The 20,137-nt window shown below is 38.0% G+C and overlaps 1 protein-coding gene across 10 annotated transcripts in view; it reads right to left on the bottom strand.

Moving 5' to 3' along the window:
- adgra1b (adhesion G protein-coupled receptor A1b) overlaps nucleotides 1–20,137 on the bottom strand; it is a 156,044-nt gene that overhangs the window by 23,065 nt on the left and 112,842 nt on the right. For all 10 annotated transcript variants that reach the window (XM_077494791.1, XM_077494792.1, XM_077494794.1 and 7 more), the window contains one exon: nucleotides 506–633. In XM_077494791.1, the coding sequence (XP_077350917.1) occupies nucleotides 506–633 (128 nt within the window). The remainder of the gene's footprint in view (nucleotides 1–505; nucleotides 634–20,137) is intronic.

Genomic DNA, 20,137 nt, shown 5'->3' with positions numbered 1-20,137 from the left:
ACAAGGGGATGAAGGAGGGAGGGGAGAAGAGATGCTAAAATGGGCGTCCTTGACGGAAAAAAAACGTTCTCTGAGCATGTTGGAGATTTGAAAGGTTTTGTAGTATATCAAGTTTGTCTCACTTTAATTTTACTTTAAATTAGACTTAAAAAAAAAATATATATATATATATTAGCCTTAACGCATGGATAATTTTAGTAGAAATATAATGAAGAGGCCATAATTGCATAAACAGGGCTACACAATGTTTTGAAAAAATATATTGATAATGGCCCATAAATTACAGTATATATGCATCGCAATGATGCACTAAACGTTTCATATGGAAATGTATGCCTTGATCTGACTTAAATCTCTCTATTTTCGATTGGAAATATCCTGTTGACAGTCTTAAGAGGATCAAAACTATCACAACTGGGTGCCGCGTGCACCCAGGACAGTACACCCTTCAAAATTCAATGCACCCTTCAACATCAATATTTGCTAAAGGGGTAAATCCTCTTACCTGTGATGCACTATATATGTGATGATGGAAGCAAAGAGGCAGAGCAGCATGACCGCCGTGCAGGCATACACGACCGGGTGCAAAAACTCCGCTGGGTATGGGGGGAAAGACAGCACCTTCTTCAGATCCTGGGGAATAGAGGGAGCAAAATGGAGATGAGAGGAATGTCAGCAGGTGACAATTTCGGAGGTTTCATTTCAGGTAGGTTGACCAAGTGTCCTCTTCTGTCCAGACATGTCCACTTGTTATATATTTTTATTTATTTATTTTTTTTTTAAAGAAAAAAAAAAAAGGGCATTTTACTCACTTCCTAATCATTTAAACACTAAAGCACAGAACTTTAACTCATTTGCTCCCAAAAACATATAAATACGTTTAATATTAAATATTTTAAGTTTCGTTTCGTTTCGTTTATTAAGAGCGCCATTAGCTCCTGACATCTCAGGAGCTAATCTTCCTGGGGTCTTTTCAAATTCATTACAATCATTTTTAATAAACATATAGACATATACACATCTACTCTCACATACATACACTAAACAACAAAACTAAAAATAAAAATAAAAATAAATGAAAGGTCAATGCAGTCAAAAAACATTAAATACATAATTGTAATACAATCAAAATAAATAAATATGTTTCAATAATTTTCAATTATCCAAAATATAATGAATATATAAATGCAACATTTTAACTCATTGTTCCAATGCTCAAAGGTTCTCATATTCTTTATTGTGTAAACAAAATAAGTTTCAACTTCTTTTTAAAACTTATCTTATTATTTTCTAATAACAAAAATCCAGGTAATGAATTCCATGCAACCATAGCGCAATGAAATACAGTTCGCTGTGTCCCAAAGACGTATTTATATGTTTTTTCCATGTTTTCTTTTTTATGCTAGAGCATACAGAAGGCTTTGATGCAGCCTCTCAACTGCAAAGAACGCTTGAAGAAATGAAAGTTATTACACAAACGGCCATGTTGGAAAAAAAAAGCTCAATTGCTCACAATTCTGAATAGATTTGTGAATAATGATGAAACTTAGCTATATTCTAATCCTAATTGCTGCAAAACGGAAACAGATAGAAATATACTTTGACCGAACTATATATTTTTTTTCCTGATGAAAGAAGAAAGAAGATTAAAATCTTTCTTTTGGTAGGTTGCATGTTTTTATAGCAATAGAACACAATATTCTGTGGGCCTTGCAAAATCTGTCAAAATCCAGTAAATGAAGGGGATTGCTTCTGTGAAAATGACTGGGAGTGAAAAATCAATCAATCAATCTATCTATCTATAATAATAATAATAATAATAATAATAATAATAATAATAATAATAAAAGTCCATCATGGGAGCAAAAAAGGTTGGAACAAAATTAAGTCATTATGTAACATGTTAAAAGAGAGTTACAATAGCTGTTTTTAATAAATGGCATCTTTGAATAAACTATGAATATCATTTAAGTATCCAGAGTGTCTTTTTTTTATGAAAATATGATCACTCTAGTTTCATGAGGAATAAAAATGAGCAAAATCCCACAAAATGCTCAACCCACATTCCTTTATACGACACTTAAAAACAAACAAACAAACAAACAAACAGCTGTAACAGAAAGCTATATATAAGCTTGAACATAAAACATACAAGTAGTAGTAGTTATGATATGGTGTCCAATTCAGCTCCAAAGACAAAGAACACTGTTTATCCAACATTCTACCCAGGTGTTTACATATTACATTTTGGGAATCTAGTTGACACTGTAAGCCAGAGAGGTATATTGCAAAAGAAAATGAATGTTTTTTGTTATTACAGGCGGTGGTCATTAAGTATTATCAGCACAGCACCACTGTGATCTTACTCAAAACACAGTACACATATTATAATAAATAACATTATGAGGTTTGTATTAGATGTATTGCATTGAGAAACAGACCAAATGATGGTTTCCATTCAGATAGACTGATAATATGGCACATATTGGACACTGGACTATGGATGGAGATGACTACAAAATGGGAAACCGTGTCAAACAATTTTATCTACAAGTCTGTGGTCAGATCAAGCAAGGATGTGGCAGTATTGGTCCTTCCCATACAGGCTATATAGGGAATATAAGAGCAACTGAAGTGAATATTGATGTTTTGGCTTTTTTATTTTGCATTCACAGCCCTGTCATCCCAGGTGACCACATCTCGCAAAGTAACGTGTATTCAATATACATTGTCAAACAACATTATTATCTGCTATCATCTACTATCATTAATAGCCAATCATAGTGTAAGTACTTGAAGAGGTGTAAACTCAGGTCATTTTTGCTTTTTCATTTGTCTGGTAGTTGTGTTGGTTGGCTTGGGATACATCATTTTTTTTTTTTTTAAGTGTGAGTTATTTTGTGAGCGCAGATACAACTGAGTTATCATTATGGACTTTACTTCGCCTGAGTTTAGCTGCTTCCAGTGAGATGAGGAGAAGAAGACTGTTAAACTTGAACAGTGCTCTGTCGAACTGATACCAATGCCAATTCGTCCTTGCACATTGAACACTTCATTCTTCTTTTCTTTTTCAAGTACAAAGACCTTGTAAATATCGTGCAGTTCAAGCCTCTTCCATTTTTAGTTCTGCTGCATTCACATCTAGCTGAATTTGCATCTTTGCACGTTCCAACCGTGAATAAGCATTTTCCTTGTCATTTAATCACATTTATTTTATTGTTCTATTTTTATTTCCACAAGTCTCGGGACTTACTGGGATAACCTGGGAGCTCGGGGAGTAAACTTCATGCCAGAACACGAGGAAAGGTGCATTGCTATGACAATAAAATCCCTTTAATCCTCGAATTGGCTTGTTAGTCACACTGCTAACTGAACCGCTAGCTCTTTTGAAATATTACCAATTTCAAAATTGGAGTTATTATTGGTGAGATACATGTTACCTGTCCTCTGTAAATGGGCAGTTTACTAACAAATCTGAATTTATGTTTATTTTTAGACTAAATAATTATTAGACTAATAATTAAATTGTCGATTCATTAATCTCCTTTTCAATGACACAATGAAAAAAAAAGTTACAAACAACAGAAAAAGGAAACAGAAACCAAATAGGATCTTTACAAATCTTTTTTTGCCTAGAAAGCCAAAACAAAATGGCTGGAAATTGCACAGCAAATGGGCCCGGATGACACAATACTTTCTTTTGTGAGCTTCGATGCTCAATGACATCACCGAGCAACATATCAAACAGCTTCAACCAGTTTGTTAATTAATGTTTAACAAGCAAATATTACGTTTATATTTACCCTCACAGCGATGTCATAGAAGGACAATAAAAATTGCTTAATTACAATGATATGGAATGATGTTGATGGGAAACAAATGCCCATGGCACCAGCAAGAAAACGTGTTGAAATTAAGCTTCTTATTTGGTGAGCTAAATTACATACTTGAAATAGTACTGCATAGTTTGATATGTGAACAACATCTCCCCACAACCATCAGGACGTGTAAAGGTCATAGAGAATTTTTGACACTTGCATTACCGAAACAAAACCAATCCATCCAGCTTTGGCTGATATGAGGCCGGAGAAAACCCACTTGTCCTCAACTAGCCAGCTCCTTCAGGCACACCCCAAGGCACCACAGGCCCAGAGGAGCTCCATAAGCCCTTCTTTTTTTTTTTTTTTGTAGGTCTACCCCAGAGTCTCAGCTCATTCACCCAGTTTAAACATATAGTTTTCGTCAATGTGTGAATAATAGTATTCCGATGACGCTCGCTCAACACCATGTTGGGACAAAGATATATGTGTGACTTTGAACATCACAGATCTGTTGAGACATGAATGATATGGGGGGGCTATGAATTTTGACTAGGGGAAAAAAAAACGTGTAAATTTGCCAAAAACGAAAGCTTAAATTTGGGCGCTAAATGGAATATTATTTACAGTCTCATTTCAGAAAAGATCTGGAGAACAAAGAGGAGCTGCAGACACACATTATGTAAAAGCAAGATGCACTAGGGGAGAGGTGCGTTTGGTTTGCTGACTGGTAGTGAGCCGGTTACAGCCAGGCGTGAAGCTGCTGGGATGACTATACGCAACATCCAGCTCCTCCTTCAACGGAAAACTGTGTGAATTATTACTGAGTGAGCTGCTGCCCCAAGTGAAGGAGCTCATCTATCTTGTAGTATGGGTAAAAGAAGAAGAAAAGATCTGTGCCACATCACAAAGAATACCAGGGATGTACCTTCTGCTTGTAGGGAAGAATGAAGCGAAGAAAATGGAGAGGGATCTCAGTTTGATTTGACCAATGGTTCACCGGCTTTAGCTAGTAATCAAAATCAGCGGCAGCTCATCAAAAGAAGGTGCTGGGCCCACCTACCCAGTTGAGTCACCTTGCATATGTACAGTATGCTTTTCGATAAGCAGGACAATTAGTATCCTTGTTATTGTTGAGTAAAATTGATTTTTTTATCTCTGGCGTCTCCCAATTTGGGCACAGAGAACGACGATAGATGTTAAATGATGTTCCACCAGCCACAGGCTCAGCCATCCATCCATCCATCCATCCATTTTCTTGTTCCTCACAAGGGTCGCGGGGGTGCTGGAGCCTATCTCAGCTGACTCTGGGCAGTAGGCGGGGGACACCCTGGACTGGCTGCCAGCAGGGCACACGGAGACAAACAACCATCCACACTTACAAGCACACCTAGGGACAATTCGGAGCGCCCAATCAACCTGCCATGCATGTCTTTGGAATGTGGGAGGAGACCGGAGTACCCGGAGAAGACCCACGCGGGCACAGGGAGAACACGCAAACTCCACCCACGAAGGCCGGAGTCTGGACTCGAACCCAAGTCCTCAGAACTGGGAGGCGGACGTGCTAACCACTCGAACACTGTGCCACTAAGCTCAGCCAATAAAGTTTAAACGGAGCTATACTCTAAAGCCAACATTATTTAAAGGCTTTAATGGGAACTTGCCCATTTAATATGGCAACCACATAGACTGGCAAATCACCTGTGTTGGATGAGGGAGACATCTAAAACACACAGGAGTGTGACTCTGGAGGACCAGGGTTGCCTACCCCTGAACTAATTAAAATGACGGCTTTGGAGTGGTTAAAGTTGAAGTCCAGACTTGAATCTGATTGAAATGCTGGAGCATAACATTTAGAAGGCTGTTCATGCTAAAAAGTCATCCAGTGTTGCTGAATTAAAGCAATTATGGAAGGAGGAGTAGGCCAAACATATTTCCACAGAGATATTAAAGTCTCATTAGCAGTTACAGAAAATATTTGATTTTGGTTGTTGCTGCTGAAGGTGGCCCAACCAGTTATTGGGTTTATGGGGCAACAATTTTTTCTACATAGGGCTGGGCAGGTTATCTTTGTCTGATATTTACCTTTGTTTGACGATCTTAAACATTAAAGCAAAAACATATAGATAATAGCCACATAAATTATATTTTAAATATTTACAATATGGAGGTGTTTTTGTACACTCAGGAATCTCCTTCAGTCCATACTATTTACCTGGGATTTCAATTAGACTTCATGTATATTAGGCAGATTTTTTTGTTGTTGTTTTTTTTGTTTTTTTTTTGCTGATATGCCTATACAATCCTAACCTGTCATGCAGCTTTGTTTACCCTCTGAAGTCTCCATGAATTTGGGTAAGAATTGATACTATGTAGTGGAGAAAAAGAACAACTCCTGTTTCACTGTCAGTGTTGCAATGATCATGGGAATTCCGCCTGAAGGACTTGCCATAGTTGAGGTGTGCATGGCGTAACTTCCCAAAGCCGATGTCATGTACTTCTTTAAACTACAAATTCTTTGTGAATGAATCGACAGTGCCTCTGCTGCTTCTAGTGACGAAGTGCACGCCATTTTCCCTCAACTGCTTGAGCCTTATTATCCTCAGCATGTTTTGTGTTTTCATACTGGGACTGCTTAAAAGCCCTTCAAGACATTGTAGCAGCCCTGTGGACTGTTGCCAAAATGGAAGTGAACAGACTTGCATCATCACCCTTGCAGCTTTCTGAAAAGCAGCACTATGAATCAGTAGTGACTGAAGCCCCAGAAGCAGGGGAGGTAAACATTAACAGCAGGACACCCCATTCACACACATAGCATACAGTCAGGATTTACTAGCAGCCCAGTAGGAGATATTAACGCTTTTAGAGCTTCTTGATCCTTCCTATTTTCAGCACCAGAGCAGGCGAAATTCGCTTCCAAAAAGAGCCTTCTTGTTCAGCTTTGAAATTCAAAGGGACCAATATAGTTATATATTCCATCTAATAAACTCAAGTAAATAAACAAAAAACAAAACAAAATCCACATCGTTTGAGCATTACGTAAATGCAGATCTTAAAACGTTACAGTGGTGACTGATAAGTCGTACTCAAACACATTACTGGACCCCTCACCCCATCAAAAAGTGCAGATGTTAAAATTTTGCCCACTGTTCTGCGTTGTAAGCAACTACATTGAATATAAATTATGTCAGGAAAGGCAATCTACTAAATAAAGATAAATGTTAGGGGAAAAAAAATAATACTTCATCGGGACCTTGGATGTGAGACGAGAATATGCAAAAGATTCTGAAGCACATTTTGTCCTAGTTGACATTTAAGCACTTGGAAAATAAAGATATAAAATAAAGCAGAGAGTGCTAGTGATTTGATATGTGACATAACCCAAATCTGGATTAGTTTCTGTGTAAATAGGAATTGCAACCTACTATCACCATCACTACTACTACCACCACTACCACCGCCACCACTACTACTCCTACTATTATTCCTACAATTCCCCCCTAAATAATTACTTTTATTTCAAACACAATGATTTTGAAGTTTTTTAACTCATTCACTCACAGCCATTTTCCCAGAAGCAATCCCGTTCGCTCCCGACTATTTTCCTAGATTTTGACTGATTTTGCAAGGCCCACAGAATATTGTGTTCAATTGCTATAAAAGCATGGAATCTATCAAAAGAAATATTAAAGTCTCTTCTTTCATCAGGAAAAAAAAAAGTATATTTCTATCTGTTTCCATTTTGCAGGAATTAGCATTAGAAGAGAGATAAATTTCATCAGTTTTCACAAATCTATTTAAAATTGTAATTGAGCTTTTTTTCCTAGATGGCCCTGGTTGATCTCCTTTGCTCTGCTGCCACCTGCTGGCCGTTTGTGTAATTACCATTTCTGCAACCGTTCTTTGCAGTTGAGAGGCTGCATCAAAGCCTTATGTTTGCTCTAGCATAAAAACAAAAAAAACGTATAAATACGTCTTTGGGACACTTAAAACATAAAAAAACGTATTTACACGTTATTGGGAGCAAACGAGTTAAGTAAAATGCAATGGGCACACGTCTTGTCCCTTTTCAAAGTTGGAGGAGATGGAGCCTATCTCCGTTAACTGTGGGTGAGAGGTAGACCATAGCTTGGTTGCTGGTGTGTCACATGGTGACTGTGCAGGTGGTAGAGAATCTGCACCAGCTGCTTAAAACTTATCTCACTGAACCACTGCATTACTAATGGCACACTAAAAGCCATTAGGTAAAATAAAACAACCGGTACAGTCTACAATCTTACTCCAGCGATTCTTATGTACGGAACCTTAGAGCTGCAATGTGGATAGTAGTTTTTGGTGCAATACAGCAACTGTTTAAATATGAAGAAATGTAAAGTTGGGAAAATGAATGAATTGTCAGCAATCCTTACTCGGTTCGAAAATGCATGTTTATAACTTATACATATTTGTAGCTTATATTTCCCGTGGCGGCAGTATTTAAAATCCTGTGAGAAACAAAACAAACCAATGTGGTACAAACATAGAAATAGTTCTGATGATATGTATTCAAGTGCTTCAGCTATACAAAAACAGTATACTTGAGTATAGCTTTCAATGTGCGGTGTAACAGACAGATTGTAACGTTGCAAGCCCCTCGTTGAACTACCTGTCATGATGAATGATGGGCTCTCAGGAGTGTCCTGACCAAGTCAAATCTGTTGCGGAGCCAATCGGATGTCAGCTGGGGACAGGAACAGGAAACATATTTCCTCCAGGCCACTTATAATTTTAACTGTAATCATATTGCACGGTGGCCACTTCATTACTCTGCCTCCACAGCACCACAATGTGACCATCCCTTTGACAGCACAATTCATTACAGCCATTACCATACAATGCAGTTGAGTTTGTTCCGGATTAGCACTGACATGTTCCATCTGAACACGCCTCTACTGTCCCTTAGGCCTACGCAGCTAAACAGGTGCCTGATCCTCTGCTTGCTTGTGTAGCCACCACAACTTTAATCCATGATCTGCCCTCCCCTATCCAAAATCAGATTATGAAAGTCAATTAAAGTTGATCTCATCCATAATCTCGGCGCTCGGGCATAGTGGGCACAAGGTTATCAGGCCTGCACAGCAAAATGTAACAAACGCTGAGTGCTTGACTTGCAGGCAATGTCTGCATTTTCGTTGACTAATGAAGACAGTGAAGAAAGTGTACTTTAACTTAATAAAAATGGAACTAAAATCTAGAAACATTTTAGTTCATGAACAAAAATGAGACGATTATATGATTTTGTAAAATCTTTTCTCTTCTAACTTGTTACATCTGTGACACTGTCATGTGACACACAGTAACACACCCCCTTTCAAATCTGCAGCTAGCAAGTGCAACATGCATAAACACATTGAACAGACAGGAGGTGGATTCACATTAAAAAGTAAATTATAACGTAACATTAATCCAATGGCTATTACGTTCGAACAATAACGTTAATCCGACCGCTAACTCATGCTGGCTAATTTACTAGCTCCTAGCATGGAGCCATAGTAGCCACTGTAATTGTGCGTGAAGTTGTTTTTAACTCATTCACTCAGCCATTTTCACAGAAGCAATCCCGTTCGCTCCTGGCTGTTTTACCGGATTTTGACTGATTTTGCAAGGCCCACAGAATATTGTGTTCTATTGCTATAAAAGCATGGAACCTATCAAAAGAAAGATTAAAGTCTCTTCTTTCATCAGGAAAAAAAAGTATGTTTCTATCTGTTTCCGTTTTGCAGCAATTAGCATTAGAAGAGTTCTAAGTTTCATCAGTTTTCACAAATCTATTTAAAATTGTAAGTAATTGAGCTTTTTTTCTACATGGCCCTGGTTGATCTCCTTTGCTCTGCTACCACCTGCTGGCCGTTTGTGTAATAACTACCATTTCTGCAACTGTTCTTTGCAGTTGAGAGGCTGCAACAAAGCCTTCTGTATGCTCTAGCAAAAAAAAACAACAACAACAACAACAAACATATAAATACGTCTTTGGGACACTTACAACATTAAAAAACGTATTTATACGTTATTGGGAGCAAATGAGTTGATCAAAGAGATGATAGAACATTTTATGTGAAATAGTCTTAGATACGAAATGTTCAACGTTATCTGCTGACAAATTAAATAATTGTCATGACTAAAACTAGACTAAAACATTGACAGTTTTTGTTGACTAAAACTAGACGAATACAATTGTGTTTTCTTTGACTAAAATAAATACTAAAATGCTAGATTTTCAGTCGACTAAAACTAGTCGACTAAAAATAGACTAAATAAAAACGGGATGAGGCTGAATAACTATGATAAAAACAAGCGTGACTGAAACTGGACTAAAACTAAACTCAAATAAAATTTAAATTTAAAAATGGCGGATAAAATTAACACTAGTTGAGCCTCTTTGTTTATGATTATGCACTGGAAAATTTGTTCAACCCACCAGCAGGTACCTTTATCAAAATATGACAAGTATGATTGAAAACCTTCAAAATTATGTATGTCATCCGGAGTCTACACTTTCCTTTGCTGTAATGACAATAGTGACTGCAAGAATGCAAGCAAATGTCGATTAGAAGACGGAAAAAGGGAAAGGGAAGAAAACTAATTAAAATCCTCTGGCGAACAGCCTGCAGGCTCACGGCTTGCGGCACTGTATTTTATCATCCTTGAGTGGCCCCATGAACACTGGAACGGAACCAGCCTAAGTGTGCAAATCAAACTCGCTCCGGCTTCCCCTCACCCCACAGGATAACGGAGTGTGACAGAACACTGGTGAGACAGAACTTCCTGACTTAACAACAGTCTGAAAAACGGCCATGCACCATTAATGCGGTTCATCAATGATTCAGCGGCACCTTGAGGCTGTCACTCAGCGCACAGCTTTGAGATACATTCAGGCATGTAATCACCGCCGCCTGGAAAAGCGTTCAGCGCCGGATGCACCGCAACACAGTTATCAAATCCTGTGGAACGGCATAGAACCATCAAGGGGCCGTTGTTTCATTAGCATTCTTTTCTCAGTGGACTCAGATCTGAAGTGTTGTCTTCAGCTCAAGGCTACCCAAACACTTTTAAAGAAGTTTGTGTAATCGTTGGAGATATTTCAAGTGTACTATCAATTAAATGGGTCTTGTTCACAGCTCAGCCATGTTGTAGCTCACAGTCTGACTGTCCCCTGACAAATGGAACAAATAAAGAAATTAAAAAATGAATAAATCTAATACTGTAAAAACCATGAGACGTTCACACTTGCTTTCAGGTTCTGTTTCACATGCACACACTTGCTACTGGGAGCCACTCAATCAGATTAAAGTCTGCCTGTTTTGTACTCCACAGCAACAACCTGAGATTTTATTGCATAGTCAGCGTCTCAGTAAAATGTTCTTCTTCAAGATTAAATATTGTGCTCTTCAACATTTGCCGGTATTCGATTTATGCTACTAAAACTCAAAGATGTTTGTATTCTTTGCTGTCACCCCTTTGCAAAATTTCCTGGAAAATGCATGACTGGCCTCCTGATGTTTGAACAGCCAGCCAAAATGTCCATTAGAAAGAATTGCAGCACAAAGGAAATCTTTTGTTGTTGTTGTTGGTCACCTCAGTATGACTAATTCCTGTACAACATGCTGGAACACTACACTACTAGTTCTCGAGGGCCCCTATCCTGCATATTTTAGATGTTTCCCTCCTCCAACACACCAAATTCAAATGATCTGATCATCAGCAAGCTCTGCAGAAGCCCGATAACAATCCTGATCAATCGCCCACAGTTGCCCAGTGACTTCAAAACATTACTAACTAGGGATGGGTGAGTACCGATGTATCGGGCCTCATTATCGAGTACTCACAACGGAAGCCGATACCAGTCACCCATACCAAGCCATTTCATGATCAAGAACTAAGGCTACATTTATACGAGGACGATCTGAATAGAAGATGCAAACGTGGCATCTCGTCTCCAGGTTTTACTTCAGGTTAAGATTTCTCAGAGAAAATATGCGTGCATATGGTGATGCATGACTATGTGGAATTTTATTGTGTATGCATGCTAGGTTGCTTGGTGGTGCTGTGATGTAACTCCGCCACGTCCGTGGTACGCATGTGTCAGGTCAAGTCAAGTCAGGTTTATTAATATAGCCCTTAATCACAAAATATGATCTACGATCTGCATTCTATATCAATGATATGCGCCATAAAAAACAAAATGATGGTTACTAGGTCAACACATTCAACATTATATTGCTACGAACCATCTACATTGATAAGAGTCTCTGTAAGTCATCAATTTAACACTCCCTGGTTCTGACATCATCAACATATTTTCCGAATGGGCAAGAACAAAACTAAGTCCGGTGAATGGGGGGTTAAAAAAAAACCCTGATCAGCTCGAGATTTCCAAACCAAATTTGAAGTCCAGCATGTGGAAACAAATTGTCTCTTGCAAATGTCTTTGAAGTTGCTGGCTAAATGCCAAATTTATGTTTTGCATTCCAGCAAGCCTTTTGTCTTGAACCGCTCTTTGAGGAAAAAATAAAATAAAAATCTACTCCTAATTGGTCCAAAACTCGCATCCTGCTTCAACCAACAAATCACCAATAGCAACTAATGATGTACAGATAAGTGTTCTTTGCCAAGTTTATGTGTACCAGTTGATGTAAGAAAACTAAATCAATAAAGATCTGGTTACCCAAGTTGATAGCATTTAATCCTTTATTAAATCAGTTTGTTTGTTTGTTTTTAATTAGTCAGAGTACCCTCATACTCATTTCACTTAGTGAAGGTCGTTATTATCATTGTGTTGATTTAACCAGAAGACATGTTGTTGCACTCATGAATTTGCTTTTTTTTTTTTTTTTTTTTAAGAGAGAGCTCAGAATTTTTCATTAGGCAATCTTACCGATTCAACATCTTATCATCATTGCTCTCTCTCTTTTTCTTTTTTTTTTTTTTTTTAATGTGCGCATGTGTGTGCATAAGTGTGTGCGTGCATGTGTGTGTGTGAATTTGTGTAAATTTGTACTCATTAGTTCACCTAAAACCTAATAAAAATCCCATTATTCTTCACCTTACCAGGTACTTCGGTAAGGCTAGGTGACCAGAGGAAAGGTCAAAGGAAAGAAAGATGAATCAAAGTGAAATCTTTGATTGAAATAATTTATTTAGGCCTCATTAATATATACCTACCGGTAATTATCTGACTAGCAAAATCTCTAGGATGCTATTTGCACTGTTCAATGTCCATTATCCAAGAACTGTATTTCATACAGTTACACAGATTGTTTTTGCAAAATACAAGCTAAAATACTCTATTTATAACCACTGTGCTGCCTCAAATAAAATGAATAAATAAAAAAAAAAAACACGGAATTCCAAAATAACATGTAATAAACTGATTTTATAATCAACAAAATTGTTGAATTTTCATTTTGTATAAAACTCAATGTTGAGATGTTGCTCAAGATTCCAGACGAGCACACGTGCTCAACAGTTTTGCCTCACTTCTTGTAACATGCAAGGATATAAAAGCACTGAAAATAGAAACGAAAGCACATGCGGGAAACATCTTTCACGCAGTGCTCGCACCCTGTTCTCAGCTTGCACAGACAGCTTGCGCTGGTCCATATTTTCTTCTCTTGCCAGACGATACATTTTGCACATTTCTTCAACGCAATAATAAATCACTTTTCGCGGCGCCTTTCAAATTCTGCTCTGATACTGTTTACGGACATCGTGACAGGAAGGATGGAGGCGAAGTTCAAACCTCTGCGGAGCAACAGCATGCAAGCAGCATCGCTAACAATGCATGGCACTCTGGCAGCAGTGGTTTGTGGAGGACAAATGAGGCTGCCTCTGTGGGGTTTAATAGCGTAACAGAGCTCACGTGCATCTGTTGCCAGCCACCATTTTCATGCGTGCTCTGTTGTGCTTTGACCTCTAATGGTCTTTCTACAGTGCTGGCTGACTGCACAATGACATTTGATGGCTCTACTCGAGAAATCGGCCATGTGTAGTCAATCATTGCCTTGTGATATCAACACGGGGGGTGCATGGGCAGGCATGAATGAGCAAATTTCAATAAAATTGGCTTTATGACTCAACATATTTTGCAAGATGCTGATTTAATAAAACTTATTTTTTTCTATATTATAAGGTTTTTGTGATCATCTTGTTTTTCTTTGCGTTGTAATTTATAGTAATAACATTTCAGAAAACATTCCAACAATGAGACAATTTTAAAGTAGCCATCCCAACCCAAAGTCCCTATCCACCCACTGGCTGTCAAGTTGGAGTTCGGGAAAAAAATAAATAAAAAATCCTCCCTCCTTGCTGTTCCATCACATGGCTGACAACGAGGCACTTTAAAGTGGCCACGCCAGTGGACCATCTGAAGGAACGATGCATTTTCATATAGTAGTCAGCTATCTAACTACATGTTGTATGTATGCACAATGTATTTAAAAACACATCTCTAAATTTACTTTGCAGGGTCTTTAACTCATTCGCTCCCAGACATTTTCACCGAAGTAATCCCGTTCGCTCACGGCTGTTTTACTGAATTTTGACTGATTTTGCAAGGCCCACAGAATATTGTGTTCTATTGCTATAAAAGCATGGAATCTATCAAAAGAAAGATTAAAGTCTCTTCTTTTATCAGGAAAAAAAAGTATGTTTCTATCTGTTTCCGTTTTGCAGCAATTAGCATTAGAAGAGAGCTAAGTTTCAGCAGTTTTCACAAATCTATTTAAAATTCTAAGTAATTTAGCTTTTTATCTAGATGGCCCTGGTTGATCTCCTTTGCTCTGCTGCCACCTGCTGGCCGTTTGTGTAATAACTACCATTTCTGCAACCGTTCTTTGCAGTTGAGAGGCTGCATCAAAGCCTTCTATATGCTCTAGCATAAAAAACAAAACAAAAACAAAAACGTATAAATATGTCTTTGGGACACTTAAAACAAAAAAAAAATGTATTTACACTTTATTGGGAGCAAATGAGTTAAAGATCCACAACCACTATCATCTTATTGTGCCACTAGTTTATGCATACAATATATGTAAAAATGAATCTGTAAAACATTATTAAGTTTCATGTACACAGTTTTTCATTTGCATGCATAACTTTTGAAAGGCGAAGGCATGGAGAAACTAGCGGATTTCAAAGTTGTTGTGATGTAGGATCGTGACTCATTATTCAAGTGCGTGCCCTTTTTGTGGTTGCAAAACACCCACTCAACTCAGAAGAGTTGAGGAATAAACGGCTTCAAATTATTTTTGGAAAAAGTCAGAAGCATTTTGGCTGTGGCCACCTCAGGGGGCACTGTCGCCGGGCGCAATTCCACTGATGGCCCACTGATTTCCAACGGAGCCAACACATTGAAGAGACATGGTGGCCAAAATACACCCACACATCAGGAACTAACTAACCGAACAGAGGAAAGCTGTTTTCCATATTAAAATAAAGACAGCAGAGACTGAATCAACACAAAAATGATTAACATATTGAATACTTTTAAATGTTAAAGTAAAAATGGACAGTCCAAAATCACAGTTCCAACTCATTTCTAACCCAAATGATCTTGCAAACCTGATCAAATTAATCCAAAGATTACATCACTGATAGACCCCATGCCTTGTGAACATAAACAGTGCTCTTCAGTAAACGAATGAACTTCCCAGTTCCCACTCTCACAGCCAATGTGTCATGTGTGATTATTATCCGCAACAACGCTAATATCAAAGTCTACTTCAATCTTCACTCAAACACCAAAAAGGGTGAATAACAACTATAGTAGAATACACAACCCAGGCTTACTAGGTGAACAAATTTCCGGGTCCCCGCCAATCAATAACTGGCTATTTGGTACAGAGCCGCACAGTTAAAAGTATTTAAGTACCGTATTTTCCGCACTATAAGGCTCACCTAAAAGCCTTCAATCTTTTCAAAAGCTGACAATGCGCCTTATAATCCAGTGCACCTTATATATGGATCAATATTGAGCCGCAACAGGGCTCGCTGTCAAGACGCTATCGGTGACCCTGCACGATTGGTGACGCGCATGCGCAGAAGATCCCGCCATCTTGGATCGCTAGCTAATACTAATACTTTACCTCAGAGAAAATAATAAAATAGCTGTTTATTCATTTTGGGAGTGAATGGAGTTGTCAGAAAGCTGGTTTGTAATCTATTAATAAGGTTTGACTGACCTATCTGACTGTTTTGTTGACATTCCCTTTAGCGCAGCACCATCTAATGGATGCATAACGTACAACCAGCCTCTACTGTAGCGCCTTATATATGAAAAAAAGTTTTAAAATATGTCATTCATTCAAGGTGCGCCTTATAATGATTATATATATATATATATATATATATATATATATATATAATTATAGTGCGGAAAATACGGTAATCATCAGCGTCTGAAAGAAGCTTTATTTTGAAATTCAGGTGTATCCTGCGCCTCTGTGAAAACATTCATCTAGGTTACATGATCAGAATCCGTCCATCCATCCATTTTCTTGACCACTTACTCCTCAAAGGGTTTGCGGGGGGTGCTGGAGCCTATCCCAGCTGGATTTGGGCAGTAGGCGGGGTACACCCTGAACTTGTCGTCAGTCAATCGCAGATGATCAGAATGCGCCCACTTATTACAACAGCTTAGTGAATTGTGTATTTAATGTTTTATTTTTTTGTTTCTGTGAAGACAGGCCTGTGATACTACAGATTGTCTATTGTTTCTGGTGCAAAGATTTTATTTATTTATTTTTATAACGTGAGGAACACGTGTCACAGTTTTACTTGGATCATTTTCAAATGGTGTCAGTAATTGAACTTGAGGTTTCAACATGTGCCAAAAACGTTATCGCTTTCTTCAGTTTTAATGACGCTACATGACATTTTTCCAATGTCATTTAATTCATTTGATCTTTATTTGAGCTACAGATGGCAGTAATGGGCATCTAGGGTTAGAGTAAGAGACAAGGAAGGATCCAAACACTCTGCCTCCCGTCTGCCAGCCAGCTGCCTGGTTTTGCATTTAATATTATTTACCTCATGAGACATTTTCAAATATTTAGGTTCAATTATCTACAAACTCCATGGGTATAAAAGGAGCGTCTGCAAAAAGCTCAGTTGTTCGAAAGCAAGGACAGAATGAGGTTCTCCACTTGTTGAACAAATGTGTGAGCAAATAGTCCGGCTGCTTAAGAAACAAATGTTTATCAATCTACAATTGCAAGGAATCATCCATAATATCTTTAGAAGATTCCGATTTTGTTTTTTTTTTAAATAATACAGCAATAATACTGTACCGTGGCATGTATTCTGTGAAGACTGCATCCCTAATGAATAGCCCACTAACTCATAATTGTAACACACGGTATGTCAAAAGACCGTGTTTTTAAATGAAAACAAATATTTTTCCAATGAGGCTTTATTAAGAAATATCATTACTTATTATTTGTTTAGAACAATTGTCAACATTTGCATCACTGCATAAAAAAGCACTATTAAGAAGCACCAGGCAAATGTCAGCTTTTTGGACACGGCCAAGGCATGAAATGAGATGAGAGGCTTAAAGATGCACAGCAGTAAGACAACAGATGTCGTGTCAAACGCAAAGTCAGGTCAAATTTAATGACACGGCTTTAAGGTCTGACAGACTTTTACAGCCTGGAAACAGCAGCAGGGGAACAGTCATCAAAGAACGTGAGCATAAATACACAAGAAAAGTTCAAGTTGAATGGAAATATGACAGTTGAACATCATGTTCACATTGTTTAAACCCTCTATGGTCCATACGGCAGCATACAGACTTTGTCTAGTATGGATAGACATTCTGTAAAAGGAACTAACAAGATAAAAGGAACACAGACATCAATGCTATAGTTAAAAATGGCACATCTGTCTTTTTCTTGCACTGAATTGTGAAATCATTCACTTTATCATGTTCACCAACTCCTCAAGGCCCAATTCATGGTGATCTATCTTGTAGCTATATCATGTAACAAGCTCAGACAATCAAAAGTAATCGTCTGTAATCCTCCTACAATGACACTGCACTGTTAATTGACATCATGTTTGTCAACAAATCTCACCAGAATAGCAAAACCAATAAAGCAACCAACCTAATTAAATTTTCAAGGTTTCCCATTGTTTATTTAAATCCTATGCCACTTTGGGTACTTGTAAATGACTTAGGGCAAAAACAACAACAGGCTCGTCTGAAATACAGAACACAACCGTATTAGTTAAATGTGAAGTATGTTTAAATTCTATCTAAAAAACAATGTTTCAATGTTCCAAAAGATACATTTATGTCAAATAACATTAAAATAGGTTGCTGTTTGTGGGGTCTTCCCCATTAGGTCTTTAACTATTTGATTATGTGAAGCAAGCAGAGTACATATTTACATAGAATATATACTTACTTTATGTGTTTGAGAATGTGTGTTATACACCAAACAGCATATAGAATGTATATTGTATGTAGTAATCCAAAATCAAAGTAAATACTGCACAGCGGGTTTATTTGCTTACTTACGTTCCACTTGTGACCTTTAATGCATGTGACTAAAGTAATATTATGCCACTCTTGAGCCTGCTTTAGGTTTTCATGTGCAAAAACGGGTGCAAGCTGGACTGAAAATCATCAGCACTACCTTGACAAACCCTCATTTAAATAGGGCCGTCTCTGCCAATTTTACACCTGTTACCCACTGAGCCACAATCTCAGCATGGCGCAACATGCTTACCAACAGGTCGTGCAATCTGTTCAAGTGAACATGCAGTTTAGTGCCTGCTATTTGAGATATTTGTCAGTGCACTTTGGACAAATTGGCATAAGTATGTCATTAAATTAACCTGATTGAAATGTACTTTTAAAAAGATACATATTTTATGGCTTATTTTTCTTTCTAATGGTGTTTATGCAAATAGTCAGGACTGTGGAGCACCCAACCAGTGAGTGTGAAATTAAATAATCAAAAAAAAATAAATAAAAATCTGCCTATTTCTGAAAATGTGCGAGTGAGCTGTTCTGCGATTCAGACCCTGCATGGTAACTGCAACTTACATAATAACTCTTATACAGACTTTCACCACCCATTACATGATAAACTAGGCTGAGTGAAGATCTATAGCCATTTTCAAACGAATGCAGCTGCCACTGACTATGCTTATATACAGGCAATAACCCCTTCAAAACCTGAATATTGGCAATATTCAAGTTTTGAAAGACCATATGAACGTGCAAAAACCCGAATATGCTCTTATTCGGATTTAAAAAAAAACAAAACAAATCATCTAATTGTGGTAAAACTTGCTAAAAGACATTGAGTTTTTAATGACTGGGTTTATATTGTATCGTATGTATGGCTGCACAGTGGATTATTATGCACATTATTTAATAGTATGAAGAAGTTGTGTGGATTACACAAAAATCTAAATACAACTCATATCTCGTTTTTTTTTCAAAATTCAATAAATGTGTGTCGTAAAATCATACAACCATTAAAAGCCACAATAAACATTGATGCCCATGATAAATGCAAACTCCTGACAACAACTGTATACGCCCTGACTAAAATTTGAAGGGCTTTTAATAGCCCTTGTTAAAAGATAGCTACCCTTTACGCCTGTCACATTATCATCCCCTCTTGAAATTATGTAACACTCATTTTCTCCTGTCCTTATCTTCCTCGTAGGAGTGCACATTGCATCAATAGCTGCCCCTAATTAAATGCCCAGCAACCAGTCACAGCTTTCCAACCCTTAGAGTTGATTCAAAAAGACAACTGCAGGCCTTGTCTGCACTCTCCCTGCATGTGAAATATTATCTTTTATTAAGCGACTTGTAGGTTGAATGCCAAAGGTCATGCTGATCATGATTGGTTGTGCCAGAAAAGACCGCCATGTACTGGCTAATAACGGTTTTCAAGTCTGTTATGGAAATGAGAGTCACCTTTAGCCCTCTCTGCCTTTTGAGTTTTTAAGCAGGGGACCAGGGTGATATAGTTCAGCAGTCACGGGCCAGAGTCAATTAAATGGGATAGAAGGAGCCCAAACATGGCTGCCAAAGGTTTTGATCAATTTTTAGACCAGAGAATGGGGGGGATAACTCGTAATCTGTTTGTCTTGATTAAAGCACACATATACAGTAACCCAATTAAATGGCAGTAGCAAAAGGTCAAACAGATTCACAGAGGGGGAAGGCAGTTTACACAGTATGCCCTCATTTCTAGCAGTCTTTCTCTGGGGCTCACAGCTGACTTGGGAGCAACTGGTGAGATGGCAGGTGGTACAAG

The sequence above is a fragment of the Festucalex cinctus genome, chromosome 14 (genome assembly GCF_051991245.1).
Source record: "Festucalex cinctus isolate MCC-2025b chromosome 14, RoL_Fcin_1.0, whole genome shotgun sequence".
Lineage (NCBI taxonomy): Eukaryota > Metazoa > Chordata > Actinopteri > Syngnathiformes > Syngnathidae > Festucalex > Festucalex cinctus.
Note: the sequence above shows the minus strand (reverse complement) of the source record. Positions and strands in the feature narration are given on the sequence as shown.